This window comes from Ambystoma mexicanum, chromosome 10 (genome assembly GCF_040938575.1).
Source record: "Ambystoma mexicanum isolate Mex_15411 chromosome 10, UKY_AmexF1_1, whole genome shotgun sequence".
NCBI classification, from domain to species: domain Eukaryota; kingdom Metazoa; phylum Chordata; class Amphibia; order Caudata; family Ambystomatidae; genus Ambystoma; species Ambystoma mexicanum.
This window is the reverse complement of record NC_090932.1, coordinates 1601129594-1601156078: the sequence shown is the minus strand read 5'-3', so window position 1 is coordinate 1601156078 and position 26485 is coordinate 1601129594. Positions and strand designations below refer to the sequence as shown.

General features: G+C 47.4%; 1 protein-coding gene across 9 annotated transcripts in view; it reads left to right on the top strand.

Annotated features, from left to right (window-relative positions):
• YDJC (YdjC chitooligosaccharide deacetylase homolog) overlaps positions 1-16689 on the top strand; it is a 291953-nt gene extending 275264 nt beyond the window's left edge. For all 9 annotated transcript variants that reach the window (XM_069619967.1, XM_069619971.1, XM_069619966.1 and 6 more), the window contains 2 exons: positions 12055-12232; positions 15976-16689. In XM_069619967.1, the coding sequence (XP_069476068.1) occupies positions 12055-12232; positions 15976-16339 (542 nt within the window). In that variant the 3' untranslated portion in view covers positions 16340-16689. The remainder of the gene's footprint in view (positions 1-12054; positions 12233-15975) is intronic.
• The last annotated feature ends 9796 nt before the right edge of the window (positions 16690-26485 follow it).

Here is a 26485-nt window from a genome sequence, read left to right as displayed (position 1 = left end):
TGAGGACCGGTGCAAGGCCACGGGTGTGAAGCAAGGCCACGGGAGTGAAGCTGCGGGCTTCACTTCTCTGTAAGGACCGGTGCAAGGCCACGGGAGTGAAGCTGCGGGCTTCACTTCTCTGTAAGGACCGGTGCAAGGCCACGGGAGTGAAGCTGCGGGCTTCACTTCTCTGTGAGGACCGGTGCAAGGCCACGGGCGTGAAGCAGCTTCACTTCTCTGTAAGGACTGGTGCAAGGCCACGGGAGTGAAGCTGCGGGCTTCACTTCTCTGTAAGGACCGGTGCAAGGCCACGGGAGTGAAGCTGCGGGCTTCACTTCTCTGTGAGGACCGGTGCAAGGCCACGGGAGTGAAGCTGCGGGCTTCACTTCTCTGTGAGGACCGGTGCAAGGCCACGGGTGTGAAGCAAGGCCACGGGAGTGAAGCTGCGGGCTTCACTTCTCTGTAAGGACCGGTGCAAGGCCACGGGAGTGAAGCTGCGGGCTTCACTTCTCTGTGAGGACTGGTGCAAGGCCACGGGAGTGAAGCTGCGGGCTTCACTTCTCTGTGAGGAAAGGTGCAAGGCCACGGGAGTGAAGCTGCAGGCTTCACTTCTCTGTGAGGACCGGTGCAAGGCCACGGGAGTGAAGCTGCGGGCTTCACTTCTCTGTGAGGACCGGTGCAAGGCCACGGGTGTGAAGCAAGGCCACGGGAGTGAAGCTGCGGTCTTCACTTCTCTGTGAGGACCGGTGCAAGGCCACGGGAGTGAAGCTGCGGGCTTCACTTCTCTGTGAGGACCGGTGCAAGGCCACGGGTGTGAAGCAAGGCCACGGGAGTGAAGCTGCGGGCTTCACTTCTCTGTGAGGACCGGTGCAAGGCCACGGGAGTGAAGCTGCGGGCTTCACTTCTCTGTGAGGACAGGTGCAAGGCCACGGGAGTGAAGCTGCGGGCTTCACTTCTCTGTGAGGACAGGTGCAAGGCCACGGGAGTGAAGCTGCGGGCTTCACTTCTCTGTGAGGACCGGTGCAAGGCCACGGGTGTGAAGCAAGGCCACGGGAGTGAAGCTGCGGGCTTCACTTCTCTGTGAGGACCGGTGCAAGGCCACGGGAGTGAAGCTGCGGGCTTCACTTCTCTGTGAGGACAGGTGCAAGGCCACGGGAGTGAAGCTGCGGGCTTCACTTCTCTGTGAGGACAGGTGCAAGGCCACGGGAGTGAAGCTGCGGGCTTCACTTCTCTGAGAGGACCGGTGCAAGGCCACAGGAGTGAAGCTGCGGGCTTCACTTCTCTGAGAGGACCGGTGCAAGGCCACAGGAGTGAAGCTGCGGGCTTCACTTCTCTGTGAGGACCGGTGCAAGGTCACGGCTGTGAAGCAAGGCCACGGGAGTGAAGCTGCGGGCTTCACTTCTATGTAAGGACCGGTGCAAGGCCACGGGAGTGAAGCTGCGGGCTTCACTTCTATGTAAGGACCGGTGCAAGGCCACGGGAGTGAAGCTGCGGGCTTCACTTCTCTGTGAGGACCGGTGCAAGGCCACGGGAGTGAAGCTGCGGGCTTCACTTCTCTGTGAGGACCGGTGCAAGGCCACGGGAGTGAAGCTGCGGGCTTCACTTCTCTGTGAGGACCGGTGCAAGGCCACGGGTGTGAAGCAAGGCCACGGGAGTGAAGCTGCGGGCTTCACTTCTCTGTAAGGACCGGTGCAAGGCCACAGGAGTGAAGCTGCGGGCTTCACTTCTCTGTGAGGACCGGTGCAAGGCCACGGGAGTGAAGCTGCGGGCTTCACTTCTCTGTGAGGACAGGTGCAAGGCCACGGGAGTGAAGCTGCGGGCTTCACTTCTCTGTGAGGACCGGTGCAAGGCCACGTGAATCTCTGTGAGGACTGGTGCAAGGCCACAGGAGTGAAGCTGCGGGCTTCACTTCTCTGTGAGGACCGGTGCAAGGCCACGGGTGTGAAGCAAGGCCACGGGAGTGAAGCTGCGGGCTTCACTTCTCTGTGAGGACCGGTGCAAGGCCACGGGAGTGAAGCTGCGGGCTTCACTTCTCTGTGAGGACCGGTGCAAGGCCACGGGTGTGAAGCAAGGCCACGGGAGTGAAGCTGCGGGCTTCACTTCTCTGTGAGGACTGGTGCAAGGCCAGGGGAGTGAAGCTGCGGGCTTCACTTCTCTGTGAGGACCGGTGCAAGGCCACGGGTGTGAAGCAAGGCCACGGGAGTGAAGCTGTGGGCTTCACTTCTCTGTGAGGACCGGTGCAAGGCCACGGGAGTGAAGCTGCGGGCTTCACTTCTCTGTGAGGACCGGTGCAAGGCCACGGGAGTGAAGCTGCGGGCTTCACTTCTCTGTGAGGACCGGTGCAAGGCCACGGGAGTGAAGCTGCGGGCTTCACTTCTCTGTGAGGACCGGTGCAAGGCCACGGGTGTGAAGCAAGGCCACGGGAGTGAAGCTGCGGGCTTCACTTCTCTGTAAGGACCGGTGCAAGGCCACGGGAGTGAAGCTGCGGGCTTCACTTCTCTGTGAGGACCGGTGCAAGGCCACGGGAGTGAAGCTGCGGGCTTCACTTCTCTGTGAGGACAGGTGCAAGGCCACGGGAGTGAAGCTGCGGGCTTCACTTCTCTGTGAGGACCGGTGCAAGGCCACGGGAGTGAAGCTGCGGGCTTCACTTCTCTGTGATGACCGGTGCAAGGCCACGTGAATCTCTGTGAGGACTGGTGCAAGGCCACGGGAGTGAAGCTGCGGGCTTCACTTCTCTGTGAGGACCGGTGCAAGGCCATGGGAGTGAAGCTGCAGGCTTCACTTCTCTGTGAGGACCGGTGCAAGGCCACGGGAGTGAAGCTGCGGGCTTCACTTCTCTGTGAGGACCGGTGCAAGGCCACGTGAATCTCTGTGAGGACCGGTGCAAGTCCACGGGAGTGAAGCTGCGGGCTTCACTTCTCTGTGAGGACCGGTTCAAGGCCACGGGAGTGAAGCTGCGGGCTTCACTTCTCTGTGAGGACCTGTGCAAGGCCACGGGTGTGAAGCAAGGCCACGGGAGTGAAGCTGCGGGCTTCACTTCTCTGTGAGGACCGGTGCAAGGCCACGGGAGTGAAGCTGCGGGCTTCACTTCTCTGTGAGGACCGGTGCAAGGCCACGGGCGTGAAGCAAGGCCACGGGAGTGAAGCTGCGGGCTTCACTTCTCTGTGAGGACCGGTGCAAGGCCACGGGAGTGAAGCTGCGGGCTTCACTTCTCTGTGAGGACCGGTGCAAGGCCACGGGCGTGAAGCAAGGCCACGGGAGTGAAGCTGCGGGCTTCACTTCTCTGTGAGGACCGGTGCAAGGCCACGGGAGTGAAGCTGCGGGCTTCACTTCTGGAATACTTGGCATGCGTTACGGGCGCACATGCTTGGCCTACTGCTGCCATCTTGTGGTTCACTCGGGAATAGTTGGAGCGCACGGTCCTCCTTTTCATTCAAAGGAGGGTTGGTTTCAGGCGGCCCCTGTTACATTGAACTGTGGTTATTTCCATGAGAAGCATTCGCGTAGTTCTATGCAGCCGGGACCTTCCTGCCATCCGTGTCTTACAGACTTACAGTAGAATGTGCTGGTGTAATAATAATGGGGGCGGGGGGAGGGGGGTGAAGATAAGATGATGTTGCGAAGACCTGAGCAAACGCGGGACCTGCGAGGAGTGACGTATACAAGGTTAGTTCTGGGTTACTTGATTTCACATGTTAATTTCCATACCCGAGCATATGGTGGCAATTCCCGTTTTGATAACAGGTACTCAGCAGCCCCCCCCCCCCCCCCCCCCCTCTGCGCTGTTCTACGAATGTATGGTTGGGAGCTTTGGAAAGTGCCCCCCCCCCCTCACGCACACCTCCCTCCGAGGGTATTGCCCAAGTCTCCGTAGGTCGTGGAGTCTGTAATATCAGCGACGGGGCAGTTCCTAGAAACACTAGATTATCTCCCCCCTCGCCCCTCCCCCTGCTACTCTACTCTGCACTCCGTCTCCAAAATAATGTATCGTTTGCAATGTGCCGTGTTACTGGCGCGTATTTAAGATTAGGTAAACAGCGTATGCGACAGTATTTATAAACGGGAATTCATTTTCCATCTCGTTTTTGCTGGTTCTCTAAATAAAGGGCGCTGCCCCAGATGCGGCTGCCTCAAACACGTCCGCTTATTCCAACATTAAAGTGCGCGATGAGACCATTGCGCTCCTTAGTGGGTGAGCGCAGCGCCCAGACGCCGCTCCAAGCACTCGATGGAAGATGAGTCCATAGCGCTTCTTAGTGGGTGAGCGCAGCGCCCAGACGCCGCTCCAAGCACTCGATGGAAGATGAGCCCATAGCGCTTCTTAGTGGGCGAGCGCAGCGCCCAGACGCCGCTCCAAACACTCGATGGAAGATGAGCCCATAGCGCTTCTTAGTGGGCGAGCGCAGCGCCCAGACGCCGGTCCAAGCACTCGATGGAAGATTCGCGTGAAATAAAGGAAAGAGTTGGGGCGCGGCGGTGGAAAGGGGGCTTTTCCCATTTCTATTAAGTAACGTTACTGTATAGAGGATGCCGGGTAACCACTGTAGGGTAAGATTAGAGAAGTAGGGAGGCTGGGGTGAAGCCCTCATGTTGCCATATGATCTGCGTACCCAGTAATAGCAGTGCCTGCCAAATGGGGTGAAAGCACGAGCATTTAAAGGGAACACCTGGTATATGGTATGCAATGGGAATATCTTTAAAAAAATATCGTCATGAGTACTTGGGCATGTGATGTCAAATCAACCTAATGCGACGGGCCCTGGCCATGAACAGCGCCATGCCGGATGGATAGCTCGTGTGCAAAGGGCTGGTTTTGGGAATGGTGCAATGCTATACGACTACCAGCAGAAGGGTAGCACGGATCATTGCAGAGCTGAAGTGGTCATTCTGCAGGAAGCGCTATCAAAATACCTAAATTAGAACTATATATAGTGTGCAAGTGCAATGGCAACATATTGAAGTGCCTAGGACATTGCGCTAGTTGCAGTTGCCTGCTGGCTAAAGCTCAACGTTCGTGTGAATGCCTGGCAACGATGCGAGCTCCTAACTCTAAGACCTTTCAATAGAGGTATCCTGGCAGAACCTAGGAAATTATAACTTGGAAATGCAATTGTAGCGCTAGGAAAATCGTAAAGGGACATCAGCATTTGACCTCCATCCCAACCGTAGCGATAAAGAAAAGCGTTTCACTACACCCATGACACAACTATTGGCTTTGTTCCTAATTGTTGCTACAATAATAGTTTTCTAGCTTTGTGCAGGGATTCTTCACAGTAATAAAAAACACCCCCACACGCCACCAAGCAAACGTAGTGATACCCTTAAGTGCAGTCCCCTCAGCCTTCATCCCTTCCATTTTTCCAACTCCTGACCCCTTTGCTGAAACTTAAAGAACAAGCAATATGTACAAATATAGCTTTTTTTGTTCTCCATTCTTACTCAAACTATTCATGCCTCGCAGTAAAAAGCATAGTTCGCAAAGGTGACTCCATGACACTCGACGACGTGTTTCCAGTCCTGGGCTTTTGTGTAATTGAGTAATGCATTCTGGGAGTTGTAGTATTTTGTTTCAAATGGATAAACACACCAGATTGCCCTAAAGCAACATGAGCAGAGCCTCGCCACCTGCTAAAAGACCATACATTGATGCACATGTCTGCCCTCATATTATGCCTTCTTGCCATGGTCCCCCAACCCACCATTCCTGCCCCCAATCCACCTGCTCCTACAAGCTATCTCTGCCCTTTTTGATTAAGCTTCCCCAAAATAAATCCGCCCTTTTAGTAGTCCACCATAAATGCCTAACCCTCAATTTTGGCATGCCAGTGCTATGCAGAAATTATGAACTCGTTAAAGCATACCTTTCACAAGGTGATGATGATTTAGGAGGTGGAAGGCTTCTAAAGAAAACCCCGGAGCAAGAGAATTCAGCCATTGGCTGCATCACGGGAGGAAGATGGATATGGATTTTGTCCCATGCCTCTGTCCGTGTAGTGCTCAACGATGTTAAATGCAAAGTACTCCGTTTTGTCAGTTGGGAGATTTAACAGGCTTCCTGCTGCGCCCCTCGCCTCCATCTGTGCCCTGGCCCATGGCCTGGTTTGCCTGCCCCTAGAAACTGGCCTAGTCACCAATGTATTACTAAGCCAAAGAATACACCCACGGCCTTCACCTGATCACTGTAGGCAAGGTCATCTCTGGGTCCAGATTTTGTGAACGTCCAACTGCTCTTCTGCAGCCAGCGCGTTTAAGCGATACACAGAGCGACCAGCCTCTGGGCCTCTAGTAATGGCGGCCTGAACTCCGAAGCTATGCTGGCACTGGTTAATGCTTCCGCCACCTCTGCTTGTAAGTGAACAGTACCCTCCCAACCCCCATCAACACTTCTGCTACTGGAACATTTTCACAAATGAAAGCCCACTTTCGGACTAGATAGCTGTTACTTGTAAAGTTTGATGCAGATCCGTCCAGTGGTTTGGGCTGTTGGCGACAGCAAATTTTGCCCTATAAGGACTCGTACAGGCAACAGAAGTTTTGGGACTCCTCCCCGCCCCCCACCCACCTCACCCCTTTATAACCTTACCCTCCTGTGACAGAACCTCACAAAACCACTTCGTTCTGGGCTAAATTGATTTTGGTGTTGATTGGTTGAACGGCACCAAAGTTATAACATCTGAAAAAGTGATTGACCCTGGAAAGTGCAACTTAACCATAATTACAAGGTCGCTGCTTAATTGTACTTAATTTCTTATAGATTTCGACGCACGAGGGAACTCCTCTCCTGCTTATTCATCCGCGACCCTTGCTTGGCACTTACATATATCCATGCATGAAGGAATACTTACAACATGGCTGGGTCACCCCAAGCACCCTTCCAACCCGCATCAACAGCCCTTTGTCCTATTGCTTCAGGACAGAAGCGGTGGTCTTTTAATTACCATGTTTAGTGAATGATTTAAAAAAGAAAAGGCCTTGTTCGTTTAAAAAAAAATATTTTACACGGTGGTTGACCTCCTTTTACGTTCCTAATTTCTGCACATTTGTTTGTTTATTTATATAGCGCACCCTGCCCAGGGGCATCTGGGCGCATTTCCTTAAATATTTACAGGTTAAAATGTACAAGTTAACAATCAAAAGTTGCACAAATTGTAATGTACAGTACAGAGTATTAGCATAAAAGTGGGATAGCTACAAACATAATTTATAACGTAGTCCCATTATACAAGTCTGATCAGTGAGGCAATAAGGTGAAATGATATTTACAAGCGGACGAAGGATGTGGGCATATCTTGCTCCGTTAGCCAAGATTTGGCTCCATTCTTAAATGAAGAGAAGCGGCCTTCAGTTCTGAGCGGGTTTGGGAGTGTATTCCACAGTTTAGATGCAAGAACTGGGAAGCGAGCCCCTTCTGCACTTTGTAATTTGAATCTTGGAGTAGTCAGTAAGTGAGCTTGTGCCGATCTTAGTGGTCTAGTTGTGGTGTGTGCTGTGAGGCGATTTACCATGTACTCTGGTGCTTGTTTGGCCAGACATTTATGTGTGAGATCGAGGGTTTTGTGTGAGTTTCTGAGTGACACTGGGAGCCAACGGAGATTCCTTCTGGTATCGGAGATATGCATTTTTCTGGGGAGATTGAGGGCTGCTCTAATAGCCTTGTTCTGTGTTACTTGAAGCTTATTGATGTTCTTTTTACTGGTCCCCAAATACAGAGCGTAATAAGTTTGCACGTATAGGCTGATGCAGAGACTACAGAGATGATTTGTTTAGTCAGTGAGGGAGTGAAGTCAAGGTGGAATCCCAGTGTTTTGGTGGTATTTGTTATTGACAGGATCCCCATTAAGGTCACAAAGACTTTGAAGGAAGAGTCAACTTGGATTCTGAGGGGAGAGCCTAGGATAAGTAACTCCGTCTTATCGTCATTAAGACTTAAGCCATGAAGTGCTATCCAGGCTTGGATGACTGAATAGATCCCATTAAGCACCTTTAAGTTGTGTAAACACCGGTGATTGGAATGAGTATCTGGGTGTCATCCGCGTAATTAGTATAGGTGACACCCAGATAATAGAGAATATCAAATGGAGGTCTGGTGAACACGTTGTATAGCGTAGGGGACACACATAATCCCTGTGGTACCCCACAAGTGACAGGAGAGGGCTCAGAAGAGGCAGATGGCGAGAAGACACGCATGGTTCTGTTAGCAATGAAAGATTTAATCCAAGCAGTGGCCTTGTCTGAAAAGTGAGCAGAGGTTTTTAGGTGGTGGCAGAGTATTTGATGATCGACCAGGTCGAACGCTGCCGAGAGGTCTAGTAGTAGTAGTAAAGCTAGCTTGCCTTTGTCTTTAATATCATGAATTTGTGTAGTGAGGTCAATGAGTGCAGTCTCAGTGCCATGTTTCGATCGGAAGCCTGATTGCCGGAGGCCAAAGAGTTTGTTAGATTCAAGGTATGCTTGAATTTTTAGATAAGCTGCTCGGTCTAGGATTTTTAAGAGGAAGGGCACTGTAGTAATTGGTCTGTAGTTTGCTGGGTTGCTGGGGTCTAGGCTCGGTTTTTTGATGAGTGGGATGACTCAAGCATCCTTGAGGTTATCTGGGACCACACCTGTTTCAAATGAAACATTGATGAGGGAGGTAATGAAGGGGACTAAATCATGGGCAGCTTACTTGATGATAGGAGCGGGGCAAGAGTCACCTTGGCAGTGAAGGTTTACATTTTTTGATAATGTTCTCCACCTCCCAGGTAGTAAGGGGGGGGGCTTTTAAAGGGTTTGCATGGACTCTGGCTAGCCACGTGGTTGAGATTAGGAACTGTAGTAAGGGGATCTGTAAGTAAGCTGCATTTATTGTTATTGATTTTGATCCTCCGGGTGGTTATTTTGTCCATAAGAGCTTTTTGTATGCTAGTGCACCATGCAGTGTTGGGGATGCACTTGTCTATGGGGGTTATGGGAGACTCAAGTTCTTTGAGGATCTTGAAGAGCTCTTTTGTGTTTGATTCTGCTTGAAGGATCCGCTTGTTGTAAGTATCCCTTCTTGCTGTAAGAATTGCTTCCTTCTAATTCACAGACGCAGAGATCAGAGTGATTTTGTTTGCATCAGTTGGAAGACTTTTCCAGTTTGACTCTGCCTTTCTTTCAGTTTTGCGTAGGTCTTTCAACTGCGGTGTGGACCATGAGTTGAGGTGCGCTCTTTGTTTAGGTGTGCGCAGTTTTAATGGTGCTATAGAGTTTAGGGCTTTTAGTATGATTTGATTGTATGTATCTACCAGGACCGTAGGGTCAGAGCAAGATGCTGACTTTATTAAGCAGGGGAAGGATGAGCGGTAGCAGTCTCTCTTTGGTAATGTCCTTCTTGCTGCGGGTATGAGTAGGGTGTGCCATACTAGGTTTCAGATTTAGGGGGGGATGCTTTGACTGTGAACGTTATCTTATGGTGATCAGTCCAGATGCAAGGAGTGACCGATAACAAATTGATGCAACAATTAGATTCAGCAAGGCAATCGAGGGTTCTCCCTTTGATATGTGTGGGCTCGTGAATATGATGGTTGAAGCCTAGGTCGGTCAAAGCAGAAGCAAGGTCCGGGGCTATTGTGTCCTTAGGGTCTTGGAAACCAAGATTGAGATCGCCGCATAGTATCGTTTTTGAGTTTGTTTTAGTATTGACAGAGAGAAGGTCGGGATATCCTCAGAGAAGGAAGAGATGGGTCCAGGTGGTCGATATTTGAGGTGCATTGTAGCAGTTTGGGTAGGCGATAAGGCTAACTTCACCGATAGTAGTTCTACAGAGGGAATTTGATCATTAGGAATAAGTCTGTTCTAAAGCGTTTTGAAAATGAAGGCTAATCCTCCCTTTTGATTGGTTGGTCTCTCTATCATTTCTGATAATCATATAGTTTTCTGGTATGGCCAAGGCTAAAGAAGGTCCCGAGGCTGCATGCAGCCAAGTTTCAGTGACTGCTAGGAAATCAAGGTCCTCTGAGACAATGAAGTCGGCAATGTCTAGAGCGTGTGCAGGGAGGGATCTGGCGTTAATCAAGGCCCCTTTGAGTAGAATCGTTTTTTCTGTGGGCGTTTGTTTGTGAAGGGTGGCTGGGAGGCTATTGACAGAAGTGTTAGTAAAGTCAGTATTGTTGGAAGTAAAGGTAGGTATTGTGGTTTTACTATTAGATGCATACAAAGGAGGAATTTTTTTACAGAATCTGGAGCTGAGTCTGTAGTTCCTAAGAGTGATGGAGCATGGTTGATTAGGTGTAGGTTTGCGTGCAAAGTGTTCAAGCCATAGCTCTGGCACATTCAGATATGGGTTGCTACTAGGCATAATGTGATTTAGCATCCAATTATGAGAGGGCTCTGTGCGGTGCGAGATGTTGTTATGATCACATAGAAAGTGACCGGTGCGATCACTATTGTTATGCCTGATGTGTCTAATTTGAATAAGAAGTTGTGTGTGGGCAGAGTGTGGAAGTGTGAGTGGAGAGTTAATGGTGGAAGAAGTGGATGCTGTTGTTCTCAAGGATAGGAGAAGTGCCCCACAGAAGTGATAGACCCAGTACATGTTAGAGAAAAGGCGCGCCTCAGGAAAGGCCTAAGAGAGGTGACATCGGTCAGAATCTCTAATGGCGAGCGTAACTAGGCATTTAATACAACATTGTACACTTGGTGTGGTGGATATTTTTGTCACAGGGAATTGGCAAACATACCACTGTAACAGATAAACACAGTTAAGCACATTCTATCGCTAAATAGGAAAAAATGCTGAGTTCATAAAATGTCTCGTGGTGAGTTCACTTGGTGTAACGATGGTTAATAGCGTTAGAGGCAAGTTGCATATGGTGTTTACAGAGGCTATTACACATGCGTAAGGGATACAGGTATAGGTGCCGTACAGGGTGGGATGGTAAGAAACCAAAACAAGAATGGCCTAACGAAAAGCAAGCACCAAGCAGTAAATACACATGAGTAAATGCAAATGTGACTTAGCAGCATGCAAATACATGAACAGGATGTCAGTTAGTAGCTGGTGCAAAATAAACACAATGCTTGTAGGCAGGTAGGTGTAGCGGTAGTATGAGGCTGGAAACTTGCAGGTGATCGGGTTATACAGTTTAGTGCCAAACAGTAGATGTTTATGCTGGGAAGTCTCTGTTCCCAGGGTAACGGGCGTGAGATACTGATGTGCGTAATGGGATAATGTACAAGTGAGTGACCCAAACAGGTATTCTTCGTGACTTGACCCGTGAGCTCATCAAAGGGGATAGCAAAGTCGTGGACGCGCCACTCGAAGGTGCAGAGTGGCGCGTCCACGACTTGGCAAGACAGGATCCTTAGTTCAGATCCGTCGTTGGGAGATCCGGCTGGTGCCTTCCGGTGCGCGTAACGGCCGGAAATAGGCTGTGGGGCGTAGATTGGCCAAATCAACTGGCCTATGGTGGTTGCTAGGCGACCCAGTTCAATATCACCGTGTGGCCATCTTTGCATGCACGTGGGATTTCACGTGCACTTAGTGGCGGCGGCTGCTTGATTAAGCAGTTTTAATATGAGCAGAGAAGTGCATTATTTTTACTGGTTCCCCCTACATTCCCAATACAAAGCCAGACAGGTAGCTTCTCATGTCCATATAACGTGAAATGGTTTGTAGCATCCTGCAACCTGCTTCGAGTGACAGGATTTTGGGTACACTATACATCACGTTAGGGATAGTGTTAGTCACGCCCATGTCGACGTCCCCTTTCGATCTTCGAAAGAAAGATTCAATACTCTGCGATTATCACTAGATGTCGGACTATATGCAGAGCATGTGAATCTAATCAGATACAATCATCAAAAATGCTATTACGGTGAGTATTGCATGTCATCTGGGACCTTTTTCATATCTTGTTGGCATTATACCAATCCAGAACACCTCAGAAGGAACATGAAATAAATGGATTATCTTACGTTTTAGGGGTGTTTACTTGCCTCCTCATAACCCTTATCTAGCTTTCCTGTTTAGGACAATATTCAGCTGTTTCCTACATTTAGTTTCCCATGTCCTGAAGAAATCTTTCTCAAAATGTGTTCCTTTTTGATTTTCAGAAATTCGCTACGTGTTTGCCAAAGTACTGGAGGAGCATGGGATCCGCTACACGCGAGTCCCTATTGAGCAAGGGCTGCACGGCTGCAGATGGATCCCAGAGGCACTCATGGACTTCTACCTGGGCGTTGAAAAGGATTCCCTCAGCACTGTAGAGGTCTTCCGGAGGCACGGGCTAAGGTAAGGGCAGGGAGCAATACACGCTGCATGAGATAATGCAGTAGCGTAGGCAGGCTGTGGCCTGAGGGGCAAGACATGCCCTAGTTTCCCAGGGCCCAGTCTGTGACAGTACACAGCAGGGGGGGGAGAATGAGTGTGGACAGGGAAGTTAACCAGAATACTCTTCAGTGTGCTATTAATTCCACATACATAAATGGGTCGGACACAATCACACAGGGTACAATGACTGCACCGAAGGGCTATAAGCCATCCTCCAGGGACGTCATTTAGGGGTCACCAGAGGTCGCAACTGCGACCTCTGAGGTCTCCCTTGCGACCTCTATAAAAAAGACATATGGTGATCCATTCTTGTATGAAATGTACATCACATTATAGCGATATCGTAACCATATTTTGTAGTATACAATGCTATGTGATAGCACTTCTTGTTTTGTCAACGGGTGAAAGGTTGCATTCCATCGCATCCCGCGATATCACTTTGGGGTGGGGGTCAAATGGCATCACTTCCTGTGATGTCACCAGGGGGGGTCAAGGGTCATGTGATGTCACTTCCGCTACCCCTGGCATTTTGGTGAAATGACGTCCCTGCCAACCTCATCATACCTTTTCCTGCAACACCTGTTCATTTAATTTCACCAATTTCAGTGTCTTCCGTGGATGCAAATGGAGCGTGGGCACATGATTAAATGAAAAGAACCACTGAAGGGGGTCCACACTGACTTCAAAAGGGACTCCTAAAATTAAGTGAATAATGTAAAGAGACATTAGCTAAATTTCAGGTGTGTGTGGGTTGTACCAATTAGGCCTAATTAGTACCAACAATCTATGGCCAAACAAATTCCACTTGTGAACAAAAAGAGGATCCCAGACGCACTCCTCGCGGGTGATTAATCCTTCAGATTCATTTTGTATAGTAATTCTCTAAAACATTCTTGTATTCTAATTACAATTCTTATTAATCTCTCAAAGAATATATTAAATGTTTTCTTGAATTTTTGTTACCCGTAACATAATAAAGTTTGTGAACACTTTCAATACAATCTGCCAACAAACTATTCCTCAATGTTATCTTTTTTACAAGATCCATATAAACCACAATTCTTTATATAAGGTCACAAAATAATACTCCCATATAATTCATGACAACTCCATTTGAACGAATAAAAACACAATTGGAGAATTCAGTTTCTCAGATTCCCATTACCAACTCTTTGATTTCAGCAGGTGTCCAGATTCTATTCCAAGATTGTCTTTGGAATCGCTCTACGTGTTTCGAGATTGCGATCCCTTCTTCAGTAGTATCTGTACTGTCTTCCCGACAAATCCTACAAAAACTGTATTACTATTCTTATCCGTTAAATATAAAAACAAATACTCATGATACATATCACTAACATCATGAAGTTATGTCCTGAAAAATTCTCCTTCCGTTCTAAAATGTATCTTCCTAAAAAAATAAGCATGTGTTATAATTTTAAGTAAATTCACTCAGCACTATTATGTGTACACAATCTTACCCCTCGGGGAGCCTCTTCAAAAACTTAATCTGGAGTTTAGTCACTTCCACAGTAATATTATTGATATCCAATCTCAAACTTCATTTCAATTCACTAGGCAATTAAGACAAAAATACAAATGTAAGAAAGTAAAACTACTAATGCTCCAGCTACCACCGCTGTCATTAGCTCCCCTCTTTCCTACATCCTTACCATACAGGCTTACACAAATGTGTATGCGTAGAGCTAAATAGACAACCAAACCTACTCCTCACGTGTCTTGCATACCATCTCAAAATGGCCACCAAGCATCCTATGTAAAGTGATGACATCACTTGCGTGAAATCATTCGTAAACGCTGCAGTCACCTTATTAAAAACGCTCCTACTTTCCCACCCAAATATTCTCCAGTGAAGCCTTATCAAGCAATATCCATGATCAATCAAAAACTGGTTGTAGACCCTTCCAAGTGGGCACCTTCCCATAGAACAGGTTATTTGGCCGTGTTCGTTCTCGGTAGAAGGGCTCCCAGACCTTTTTGTTATTTTTTTTTTTTTTAAGGAACTTGGGGTTACACCTTAAGTTACCCAGGGTAATCCAGACATGGACCCCTTGCTCACTGTGCTTAGATAAGCACAGCTTCACCTCACTGATGAGGCCCGACTAGGCCGAAAAACGTGTCTGGGGTTGCTTTTGGTACTGTTGTTGAGAGGAGAATTGTCTAGCATTTCTGGGCTGGACTGCCTTTGTGGGTGGGACAAAGACTGATCTGCAAATGGTAATTTCTCCTCTGCGAAAGGTACAATGAGCTAAAACATGGTTGCAGACTCTTGAGTGGGTACCTTCCCATAGAACAGATTATTTGGCCGTGTTCGTTCTCAGTAGAGGGGCTCCCAGACCTTTGTCAATCAAAATCTGACGCACATATCTTGTGAACTTATCTAACTAATGTTCAATTCTTCCCTTAATAGTCACACCCACTGTGTCAACCAAATAACTTAAACTTCTGGGGAAATATGTTGCCTAACCACTCTATAGGTCAACATCACATCAGGGATGGCTATATCTTAACCCCTCTATGCAGCTTCATTGCGTTCTCCATTAATAAACGGTACTCAACCAGTTAGAAAGTAGTAATTTACTGGGTGAAAACTGTTTGCCAATAGTAAACTGTTTCAATCTCTAAGAATTTTAAATAAACAGTTGTCTCCAATTTATCTCAACATTTGTACATTTCTACATTCAAAAATTGATTTCTCTCATTGCTATGACATGTTGTAACTTTAATTATTGGATGTATAGAATATACATATTCAAACAATTGGGGTTGTTCCTCTCCAAATCCCAAAGATGTTATTGATATCTTCTAGAGTTTTTTTTAAAGATCTTCATGACTAATTAACTGTGATAAGCTTTCCTTCAATGGATTAATTTCACTGTCCGGTTTTTGTAAGGAAAATATAACTCTTCACTGGTTAAAAGGATAAGATCAAGTGAATACTTGTTTAGAATTAATCTCCCCTTTTTCATAAACTATGGGTTCTCGTTGCACAAAGTAGGTTCTAAAGCTGTCCTCTAACCTCTCAGTATTCTCTATGATAGTGTACCAATGTCGACGCATGTCGTTTTTGGTTTATTTCTCTGTCTGATGATCGCTCCAGGTGTTTCTTTTGTCCTGACTACTCCCTCCGTTGTCTTAATCAAATTCTAAATTCTCCTGGCTTCATTCTCTGAGAAGCCCTGTGTTTCAGCCCTGTTCTGTGTTAAACCATCTATTTTAGAAAGGACATATTATGTTGTATTTTGAAACTGAATATTTTGCAAAAGGATGAATGGAAAAGCCATTTAAGAGAATACCTGAGATTTATTGACATCATCTTTGGAATATATATATATGAAAACCGAGGACTTACAAAGATAACATTAATCGAGGACTATATAACTAACATTAAGCGTCGTTGGATCCTCCTTCAATAGCCTTGCGCACTCATCAGGATGCTTTCCAACTCCTAGTTTGTGTTTTTTAGCAGATTGTATCATAGGTGAGCTAAAAGGCTTATGCTTTGAAAAACTGGCTGCACGTTTACACAGTCGAGTTAAAATCAGTGGAGTCCTTTCCGACGCTTGGTGCTATGTGGTGCATTTGCATTGTTCAACGATTGCTTTAAATATGGGATACCTCTGAGTTGTCTTGTTTAACACTTGCTTCCCATTGTATCTCACCTCTCTGCTACTCTTCTCTTACAGGTGGCCTGATCTTTACATTGGTCTGACTACGATGGGGAAGAACATGTCGGTCAGCCACATACAATGTGCTATCGATGCTTCGATTGCTGCTCGTTCAGCCAATGGACCCGCAGGAATAAGCAACACTGATCCTCATGGCAACCTATACCCCAGCCACAACCAGCCAAATGGAACCGTGGCTATTGAACTCATGGTACATCCAGGCTACCCCAGTGTGCCTCCCGAGGGGGGCTGCGGTGAGGGACCGGACGACTTCTCGCAGTCATGGGAGCGTCAGCATGAGCTTCAGACCCTGACCGACCCACAGCTTCTCTCCTACTATAAAGAGAGGAATGTGCAGCTATGTGCCTTTAAGGATTTATAGCGGGGTGTTGCGGGTCGGCGGTTGTGCTTGGTGTATTGCACCCAGACTCTGTGAGCAACACTAGTATCCAGAAGAGGCCTTGGAGAGTACATTAGGATGCGTGTCTCGATTTACCCCGTCGGGAGCAGCTCCTTTGAAGGAAATGTCTTTTAACAGCAGTTTTGGGGCCAAAAGTATACATTGTCAATGGCCCATAGCACAGCTAGAGGTGTGGGGAATGAAGTGTACAATGGTGGGGGGGATGAGCTGATGGGTCCCCCCTTTCCTCAGTTTCAAAATTTTCAGATTTTGTAATTGTTTTTAAAGAGTGTATATTTGAGGCCTTGGCTGTAATGAAGCATGTGTGGAGTTAGGGGTTGGGGTGTCGGGTGGGGTGGGGTGTGTGTGTGTATGTATGTATGTATACATATGGGAGTGATTGTGGTCTACCCGTCCTGTGGCCCTGTTCCAGCGCAGCTATAAACTATGCTTTTGTAGAGAGAGCGCACAGGCTTAAAGGACAACACGGGAGCCGATGGCTGCTTTTTAAAAAATTCTGCTACAAGAGACCCCAGTCAGGTTGTAAGTTTTCTAACAGCCTTCAAGTGGTGCCCTTTACCAGCAACAGTATCAAAAATGGCCCGCTGCTTCTTGAATGTTGCCTTACAGTCTGCATTGTATCAGAGCAGTTGTGCGTCTTATTTATTTTTTTATAATCGAAAATGGGTGCCATGGGTAACGTCAATAAAACAGGATTGCGAGCTGCTGCCTCCATAGATCTTTCCAAACTGTCTGAAAACCATTGCTACTACAAAGGCATATTAATGACATAGTAAAACCTACCTCAAAGACCTGTGCTCATAATATGCCTGCGTGCTCTGGTTGTGCAGCTGGGCAGCCATCCAAGCATCCTTCCTAGGAGTGCCTTTGGGTTGGAATGCTCCACGTCCCAGGAACACAATGCTTCAGAAGTCAGAATAACCAGGTAGATGGCCACACAGCTACTTTTGGTGGCTACCTCGAGTGTCTTATCGCCTAGATGAAGCCTTTCTTTAATAACCAATGTGCAATGATAATAATAGTGAAGCGTCCAACGGTTCACCAGAGAATGTCATCTTCAGTGATTTCCAGTATGCGGCCCTCCTCGTATTAGATGTAAAGGCGTTTAACGTTGTCGCATTCTCTTGAGCTCACCTTGGCTGTCCTAAAGCAGGTGCCTGCCCATTACAGTGCCCTGGCTTGGCGGGATTCACAGGGTGAAAGGTAGAGTAGAGTGGGATGCAATCACCCCTTTGCGCAAAGCAATATATGAAGCCAGGTTCTTGATGTGGTTGCTTTGACTTCTCCAGGTGCCTGCTGTAGGGCAAGAGGGCGGTGGATGTGGTGGTTGTGGTCGGTGCGTCACAGAGCTTGACTCCATCATATTCCTTGCAGCAGGGCTTCCGGTCTGAAGTGCTTATTTGTGCTTTTGTGAAGAGTTGAGGGATTGTGAGGGGGATGGCTGCAATGTTTCAACATACTAAGCCTACCTCCTGAATTTCATGTCATTTTAGGGGAGGGGGGATTGTTAGAGTATTGGTTTGTAGGGTGCAGAATCGTCCGAATGCATGTCTGCACGAAGACCACTCCACGTTGACGTCAGTGAGGGTGCATGCCTGGCAGTCGTGTGGCGTTGCCAGTCGCCTGCAATCCAGAAGTACTTCATGCAAACTCTGCTGTGCACTGCCACTCTAAGCTCGGCCATCTGGCATTCTAACAAAGCACAAGAAAGGCGATGTTCTTGATGCTGTTGGAAGGGATGACATTCTCACTGCCGCGCTCATGGGTTGAGGGTCAGGACAAAGCAAGAGCGTCTGCCTTTGGGTTTACACTGGAAGTGAGGAGCTATCGGGGAATTGAGACGGGGCGGGGGGGTACCAAAAAGGAGAACACTTTAGGTAAGTAGGATGCTTAACGGGTAGCAAATGTAGGGCACGAAGCACAGGAGTTATGTGATCTGATTTACATGCTAATCCCACCTCCCCCTCCCCAGACTAGCTCTGAATCCATTGTGACTGGTTGACAAGCTGGAAGGGGAAGCAAAGGTGTAGGGATGTCCAGCTGTGAGAATATATGAGTGGTCATTATAAGGGTGTGAAGAGAAGTTTGCAGGAAAGTGAGGTTACAGCTTAAGAGTTTCATGGGATATAAACAGAATTTGGCAATGAAAGAGAATTGTGAGCAGGCGCATTATGCTGCCACCGAGATTGAAATTCTTGTTTATAATAGTGTCTGGTTTCTTTTTGTAATGACCCCAAAACCTCTGCCCCATGGTCTTCGTTAAAGCAAACTTCTAGCAATAGGGATTTAAATGTGGCTTTCAATTCCACTTGGATTTTTGTTGCAGCAAACATTTACTGTTTTGTTTAAATTTTTAGATGAGGACAAGAAATTGAGTGCTGCCTCTTATGCATCTTTATTTGATAGGCATGGCTTGCTGTTACATTTTATCCATTGCAATTCCATCGAAACTGCCTTAAAGCACCTGAGGACCATTTACTTTCGAGTAAGGGAAGGACTTTTTTTCGGGAGGAAACGATTAGCTGTGCAACGTTAGGCCATTGGAGATCCTCAAGGCACCCACTAGCATTAGACCCTGTGCAAGGAACCATGGACCTTCCAGAAACTTGTATTAACCCCTTGACAATGAGCCTGGTTCCCCCAGTACCATTTGCCCCTGGACAAGGAACCTTGGGGGGTTGCTACTAGGATCGGATTAGTCCCCTGAAGGGGTACCTCTTGTGATACTCTGGTGTCTTAAGGACTCCTGAAGTCCATCCCAGAGAAAGCACATCCCAGAAAAGGGTCCACAGGCCGTGGTGCAGTGAAAAGGTAAGTCACTTACTACTCTGCATTTGTTCTTGTGGATGGAATCTTGAAACTAACGTGGCACCAGATGATCAAATACTTCCCACCGACAGAATCTTCCAACAAGAGTTCAAAATGAAAGAAAATCACAGTAGAGACAGGAGTCCCAAAGGTGGTTTGGTCCCAAACACTCAAGCCAGAGCATGTGAGGTTGGAGACCCCAAAGCCACAGGCAGAGGAAACCCCTTTAGCACTGGCATAAGCAGAGAGAGACCGTATTCAGAAAAACCTTGCCGTGAGGGGAGAAAAAAGGTGCAAAATTAAAAAAAAGAAAAAGCAAGTGAAAGATTAAAAAGGCAGGAGGAATCTCTGCACTACAGTATGCCTCCAGACCATGTGTAGAAAAGGACTAAGGGATGAATCCCGAGGCAGGACTTTGGGTGGGGAGGTGATGCTGCGCCTGGGTCAGGCTTCACATAAAAACCAAAAACACATTTTTTTATTCCCATTTTTTAAAAAAATGTTTATTTTAAACCAAGGCAGGACAATTTACAAACAACATTGTGGATTTTACTCCTTTTTAATAATTCCCTTTAGCTTATGTTCGTCCTCCCTCCCCTCTCTCCCCCCTCTAGTCCCCAGGTTCTTTCCCTCAGGTCCCCCATTCCGTAGGATCATCCGTTGCCCTTGCCGCTCAGGTGGGCTCTTGATCCTTTAGGGCCCATCGAGTGTTGAGCAGTTTAAATGTTAAGGCGGGAAATCGTTGGTCATATTCCAGTACTGGGGCCCATACATTCTGGAAGCGGTGCAAGACTCCCGCCCTTGCCACAGTCACTTTTTCCGCGATCAGGATGTCCCATAGTTTTCCCCACCAGTGGGCCATGCATGGGCCGTCCGGGGACTTCCAGAAGCGGGCTAGCACAGTTTTGCCTGCCAGGAGGCATTGCATTACTAGTTTCGCATTGTTTCCGGAGCGGGGGTATATCCCGGGGGTTGGGACCCACAGAAGGACCGTTTTGGGTTCTAAGGGGAGAGTCGTCCCGGTAATTTGTTCGATCGTCGCCAGGCAACGTTCCCAGAATTTCTGGATCTTTGGGCAGGCCCATCACATGTGGAAGAAGGAGCCAGGCTGGGGGCATCCTCTCCAGCAGGACAAGTCAACCTGTGGGTTCATGTGGTGTAGTCGAAGGGGGGGGTTAGTACCATCGCAGCATGAGCTTGTATGCACATTCTTTATTGGTTACACAAGTGGATGAGGAGTGGGTACGGGTCCAGATGTCCACCCAGGTCTGGTCGTCAATCGGGTGGGCCAAGTCGGCCTCCCATTGGGCCATGCATCGCGTTCTTACGCTTAGGAAGTCCCCCAGGAAGCGTCTGTATAGGGTTGTGATCCTGCCCCGGGATGGTAGGTCCTTAAGCGTCAGTTCAAGGGGACTAAGGGGGCGAATGGCAGCCTGGAGGGTTTGGGGGTGCGAGCACCAGTGCCGGAGTTGGCAGTAGGTGAATCTGCCCCTTTTCTGTAGTTGGAACGCGCCTTACATTGTTCAAAGGTGCGAGGAGTGTTCCTGGCGTATAGTTGTTCCAGGGTATGGAGGCCGACATCAATCCAGTCCTGGAAGTTGCGAGGGTCTGTCCCCAGTGATAGGTTTGGGTTATGGAAGATTGGGGAGAGTGGGCTTTGTCCTCTTAGGATTATCTTTTGTTTCAGAGCCCAGTCCCTGGAGCTTAGCGTGTGTTTAGTTGTTAGCAAGAGTGATTTCCAATGTTCTCTCACGGGGGGCTGGATATGCGGGAGGAATCGCAGGGGGAGCGGTAGTTGAGCTTGCTCCAGTTCCACCCATCTAGGGCGGTCTGTGATTATCTGCCAGGCCCGGATGTGTGCTAGCTTTGCTGCCGCCCTGTAGGCCCGGAGATCGTGGACCCCCAGGCCCCCTAGTCTACAGCTGCCTACCAATGTTTTATGGGGTATTCTGGCTTTCTTGCTTCTCCATATGAACTTTAGCATTTTCTTCTGCAGGTCCTGGAGAGCTGGATTTGGGATGGCCACTGCAGCAAGTGCAGAGGAATCTCAGAAGCAGGTTCATTTTGGCGGCTGTGATCCGCCCCAGTAGTGAGATTTCCTGAGTGGACCAATGCTTCAGATCCCCTTCCAGTTCTCGGAATAATCTGGGGAAGTTTGCCTGATACGTGTCTCTTGGGTTTGCTGTAATGTGAACTCCCAGGTAGGGGATGGATTGTCTCTTCCATATGATCGGGCACAACTTGCTTAGTGCCTCTTGATCCTCAAAAACAAATTTTTGTAGCCAGAAACCCCACCCCCAAACACCACACTACAGTCCTGTCCCAAAAGTAAAGCTGATGGGGCGTCACACATCCGTACATGGAACACCCACCCCCCAACTACCAACACTTGATGCTAGATAGGACGGTATGGGGAACGAAGTCTGTAAAAAGGTTGGGTCAGAGGCTTTCCCAGAATAGGGTCATTACAATGAGCCATCAACACCCTCCTCACCCACTATACACAACACACAATAGAGCAGTTTCATTTTAGTAGGATACTGGGATCAGAAATACCCGAGAGAAACAAGACACCATATTATAAACACGAATTTCAATCTCAGTGGCAGCATTGCGCGACTGCTCACAATTCGGTTTCATTGCAGAATGCTGTATATATCACATGAAACTCTTAAAATGTTAATAACTTTCCTGCAAAGTTCTTACCACACCCCTATAATGTCTGCTAAAATATTCTCACAGCTGGACATCCCTCTTCCACTTTGTCAAACAGTCACACTGGATTCAGAGCTAGTCTGAGGGGATTCACCTCAAATGGAGTTGGGCATCCAAAAGATCAGGTATAGCTCTTAAGATAGATTTACTTGTGGAGGCTAGGGAAATGGGGACCAAGCTTAATTCTTTTCGGGCAACTAATTAGAAAATTAACATTCAATAGTTGGAACAGATGGGACATTACCACATGCATCCAACCCTCTTCCGCAGTCATGATATCTGCCAGGCTGTATTAAACCCTCAAGCTCATTGGCTTCCCAAGTCCAACACAGGCAGGTGAAGGCCCTTGAGATGATGGGAAAGAACATTTTTGCTACCTCTAGCTTTCAGCTCAGACAGATTAATGGTGAGGATCTGCTGGCTGGCACAAAGCAGAAACTGGCGTTCGCTCGCAGAATTTTAAGAATCTTTGCCTCTTGATAGGCTGGACCATTTTAAAGCAGACTGGCAGTTGCCAAGGATTTTACGCAGGTGGCAATCACATTGGCATCCCACCATATATCTGCCAGTAGTGTTGCCCTAGGGGCTGATGTGTGGAGCCAAGCGTGTCTTCCTGCCACCAAGTTCATGAAGGAGGTTCAAGAAAAGGTACTCAACTGTCCCTTTGATGGGGCAGACCTCTTTAACAGGTCAACTATTGAAGAGCTTAATAAATGGCAGTAAATACTCTAACAGCCAAATGCTTTTTGATTTTGAGCATAACCCCATCGTCAAATTTTACCCTGGGCGGTCTCTGACAGGACATCTGTTCAAGCTCCATTTTGGGTCTTCCAGGAGCGTATGACCGGGCAAACTGGTAGAACCCTTACCCTTCATAGAAAGAAACAGTTGCGCGCTGCCACAATGTTTTCTTTTTTCCCAGTCCTCCTCTGCTTTAGGCTCCACTTTTACAACCACAGACCACTTACGAAAGTGATATATAGTTGGGTCCAACATAGTACGTTTGGGGATGGATGACCCTTCACGTAGGAGCTTGGAGGACAATAACATCTGACCCATTGGTTATTTCAGTGGCGAGTCGGGTTTAGTCTTCCTTGTTCCCTGCTCCACCCTCTTCTATCCATCTTCATGATTGTTTCTCAGTCTCTGCCGGAAGAGGTCTAAAAGGTGCTTTACATGGGGGTTGGGGAACATAGAGCCAGTGCCTCTTCCAGCGAGGTGCTTGGGCTTGGGCTACTATTCCTGCCTTGTAGTTGTGCCAGTCTATGCAGGCTGGCCGGTCCACCATACTTATTCTTTCGGTTTGGCAACCTGCACCTCTTCAAAGAAAAGTTAAAGATGATCATGCCAGCATAAATTCGGTGTGCCGTTCCGCAGCAAGACTTGATTAGTGCTGCGGATCTGAAGGACATACCTGCATGCTTCCCATTTGACCAAATCACAGACACTTTCTGCATTTTCCGGTGGGAAACCTCCATTTTCAATTCAAGGTGCTTCCATTTAGACGAGTTCTGCATCACAGGGCTTTACCCAAATGGTGGTTGCAGATGAAGGGGGTCTTTACCTGCAAGGAATCCATGTCTGCCCTTACCTGGACAGCTGGTTGGTGAGGGCGTACTCGCAACAAGTGGACAGGGAAAAATGCGATCTTTTTGACCTTGGCTTGTCAGTGAATGTAATGAAGTAGTACATTATGGCCTCAAAGGACACAAATTCTGCTTTTGCTGGAACACGGTTTATACCCAGGTCTTTCCCACAGATACAGGGACTTCGCCTCCACTTGCTCGTTGTTATGCTATGGAGATTACATGCCAGCGTGGCGATTTTAGAGGCACCTCAGTCTGATGGCCTCCTGTGGCTGGCGATTGGCTTTGTGTACTTGAAAATAAGAGCTGAAATTTTTTGGGAGCTGCCTGGTCTCAATCTTCCCATCTCCAATCCAAAGTTTAGATAATCTCTGAAGGAATCCAGCCAGATTGTCTATGGTAGCCCTGGATAGACCAAAAGATATTGAAAACATGTTCAGAGGACTCTATTTTAATATAGCGTATCAAAAATATTAACTATTAGCCTTTATTTATTTAAATTTATATAGCGCGCAAGCAGCCCAGGGGCATTGAGGCGCTGTTACTTGCAATAACTTAGTTACATGGTACACATGATAGCGATTGTTGACAGATTATGAATAGTACAAGAAATCATACTGATGTTACAAATATTGCATTTGGTCGTATATTGCAAACATAAATGATAGGTATTCGTGCTGATGTGTCGGTCCTTATGTGAAGAGGGTAGTTTTCAGTGTTTTGCGGAAGGTGGTGAGGGAGTCCTCGCCACGGATAGTGGGAGGTAGGGCATTCCAGTGGGTGGGCGCGAGGTAGGGGAAGCTGGATCCACCCGCTTTTACTCTTTTTACTAGTGGCACAGAGAGCATGTTGGTGTACGGGGATCTGGTTGGCCTGGTGGTGGAGACAGGGTGGATCCTTTGAGAAAGGTAAGCAGGAGCAGTGAAGTGAATGCACGTGTGTGTCAGTGTTAGGGCTTTGAATACGATCCTTTCCTTTATTGGGAGCCAGTGGGCTATTTTTCTGGCTTCAGAGATGTGTTCTCTTTTAACAATGCCTTGGGCTGCCCGGAGAGCATTGTTCTGTATTACTTGTAGTCTCTCTAAGTTTTTGTTGGAGGTTCCTAGAAAGAGTACATTGCAGTAGTCTAGCCTGGAGCCGGTGATGGCTCTGGCTATGTTGGTGCAGTTCTCTTTGGATAGAAAGGGCCTGATTGCATTGATAAGTTTAGCATGATATGCAGCTGCGGATGCTATTGCGTTGACTTGTCTATCCATGGATAGGCTGGAGTCCAGGTAGACTCCCAGAGTTTTGACAGAATTGGAGACCGGGATTTTAATGGAGTCAATGGTGAAGTGGCTGAATTGGACATCTAGGTTTTTTAACGTGTCAGGGGAACCTACCAGGAGGAGTTCTGTCTTGTCAGAGTTGAGGCATAGTCCGTTGTCAGCCATCCAGGCTTGGATGGTGTTGTAGAGGTTGTTGAGGGTCAGGGAGTCGGTGTCATAGTTACCTGTGAGAGTGAGGAGGATCTGGGTGTCGTCGGCGTAGTTGGTGTATGAGATGCCCATAGGTCGAGGATGAGGAAGAGGGGTTGTGTGAAGATGTTGTACAGGGTGGGGGAGAGACAGGAGCCTTGGGGTACAACATGTACAAAAAGAAGTGAATCATAAATTACTTGACACTCACAATTACATAAAGGTTGCAGGAAACGCAAAATCTAAAACATTGCAGATAACCAGGCACATTACTGCATTGGACCATTCATTCATCCATCTACATACATTCTCATACATACAACAGACACATCCACAAAAATGTGTTTGTTTTAGATGTGAAAAAGATATTCAAATGATGACATGAAAAAACATTTACTAGAAATAATTTCATGCTATATCAGAAATTTAAAAACATGTCATCAGTTCTTGGAATGGATCTAGATAATAATTAATACAATTCATCAAATCACATCTCCAACATTCTTCGGTTTTCCTGCGTCTTTCAGTATAGCAGTCCTGTATAGACCGCCTCACTTTTTCATCGGCTTGCCGACAGATTCCTCTCTGCTTAGATTAAGAGAAATGTTCAGGTCTTTGGCCTGTGGGCAAGGATCTTCCATCTCTCCCCTCAATTGATGTCAGTAGTGGCCTGGTCCCTGAGCAGCTACCCTTAGGACATCTCCAGTTATCAGCAGCCGTGTGCCATCTAGGCAATAAGGAAGGATTGCCCTCCAAGTATTTTATTTCTATTAATTTGAAGAACAGCATTGTCAATTTCGATTTGCAATAAAACATTTACAGAAGGCGTAGGCATTCCCCAGAAGTGTGCTTGCAACACAAAGATGAGAACAAGTGTGAAACACTTTGAGGAATAAGAACAAAGTGCAACATAGACGAGGAACAGAAAAAAGGACTGGTGACTTAATAGGTAACATTAACCAAGGTCTGTTATTGGTGCCTGGGGAAATGCAAAGAATCCACTTTAGTTATTTGGAAGATGTTTGTTCCCTAATTTCTCATTTGTCTTTGTGAGGCTTCAGATAGAATCCTGCAGTCCTTACCAGTCCGCTATAGATTATAATTGTTGTTGATGTTCATCCCATTAGCACAGCGTCGCTTAGATGACCTGTGTCGTTCTTCCCCCGAGTAAACCACATCATCCGCAATAGAAACCTAACATGGTTACAGCAGAGATTTTCCACAAACCTTTTAAAATCTATGGCTACAACACATATTCGACTGACAACGTGTAGAATGGAGCTCTTACATCTATCCAGCCCGTTAGTGAGTGCTACTCCTTTTCAGCATGAAAACCCTGTACAGAGTTCTGCAGGCAGTGGTCCTTCGGACGTATCCTCCTTTTGTGCCCAAGCTCATTTCAGACTTTTAATTAAATTGGGTGTTTACTCTCCAGTAGTCTTTCATAATCTGTCCAAGGATCCATAAAGGGTGCCACCTCTCTAGAAATATGAAGGGTTCTGAAGTTATATCTACACAGAACTAATTAATTGAGGTCCTTT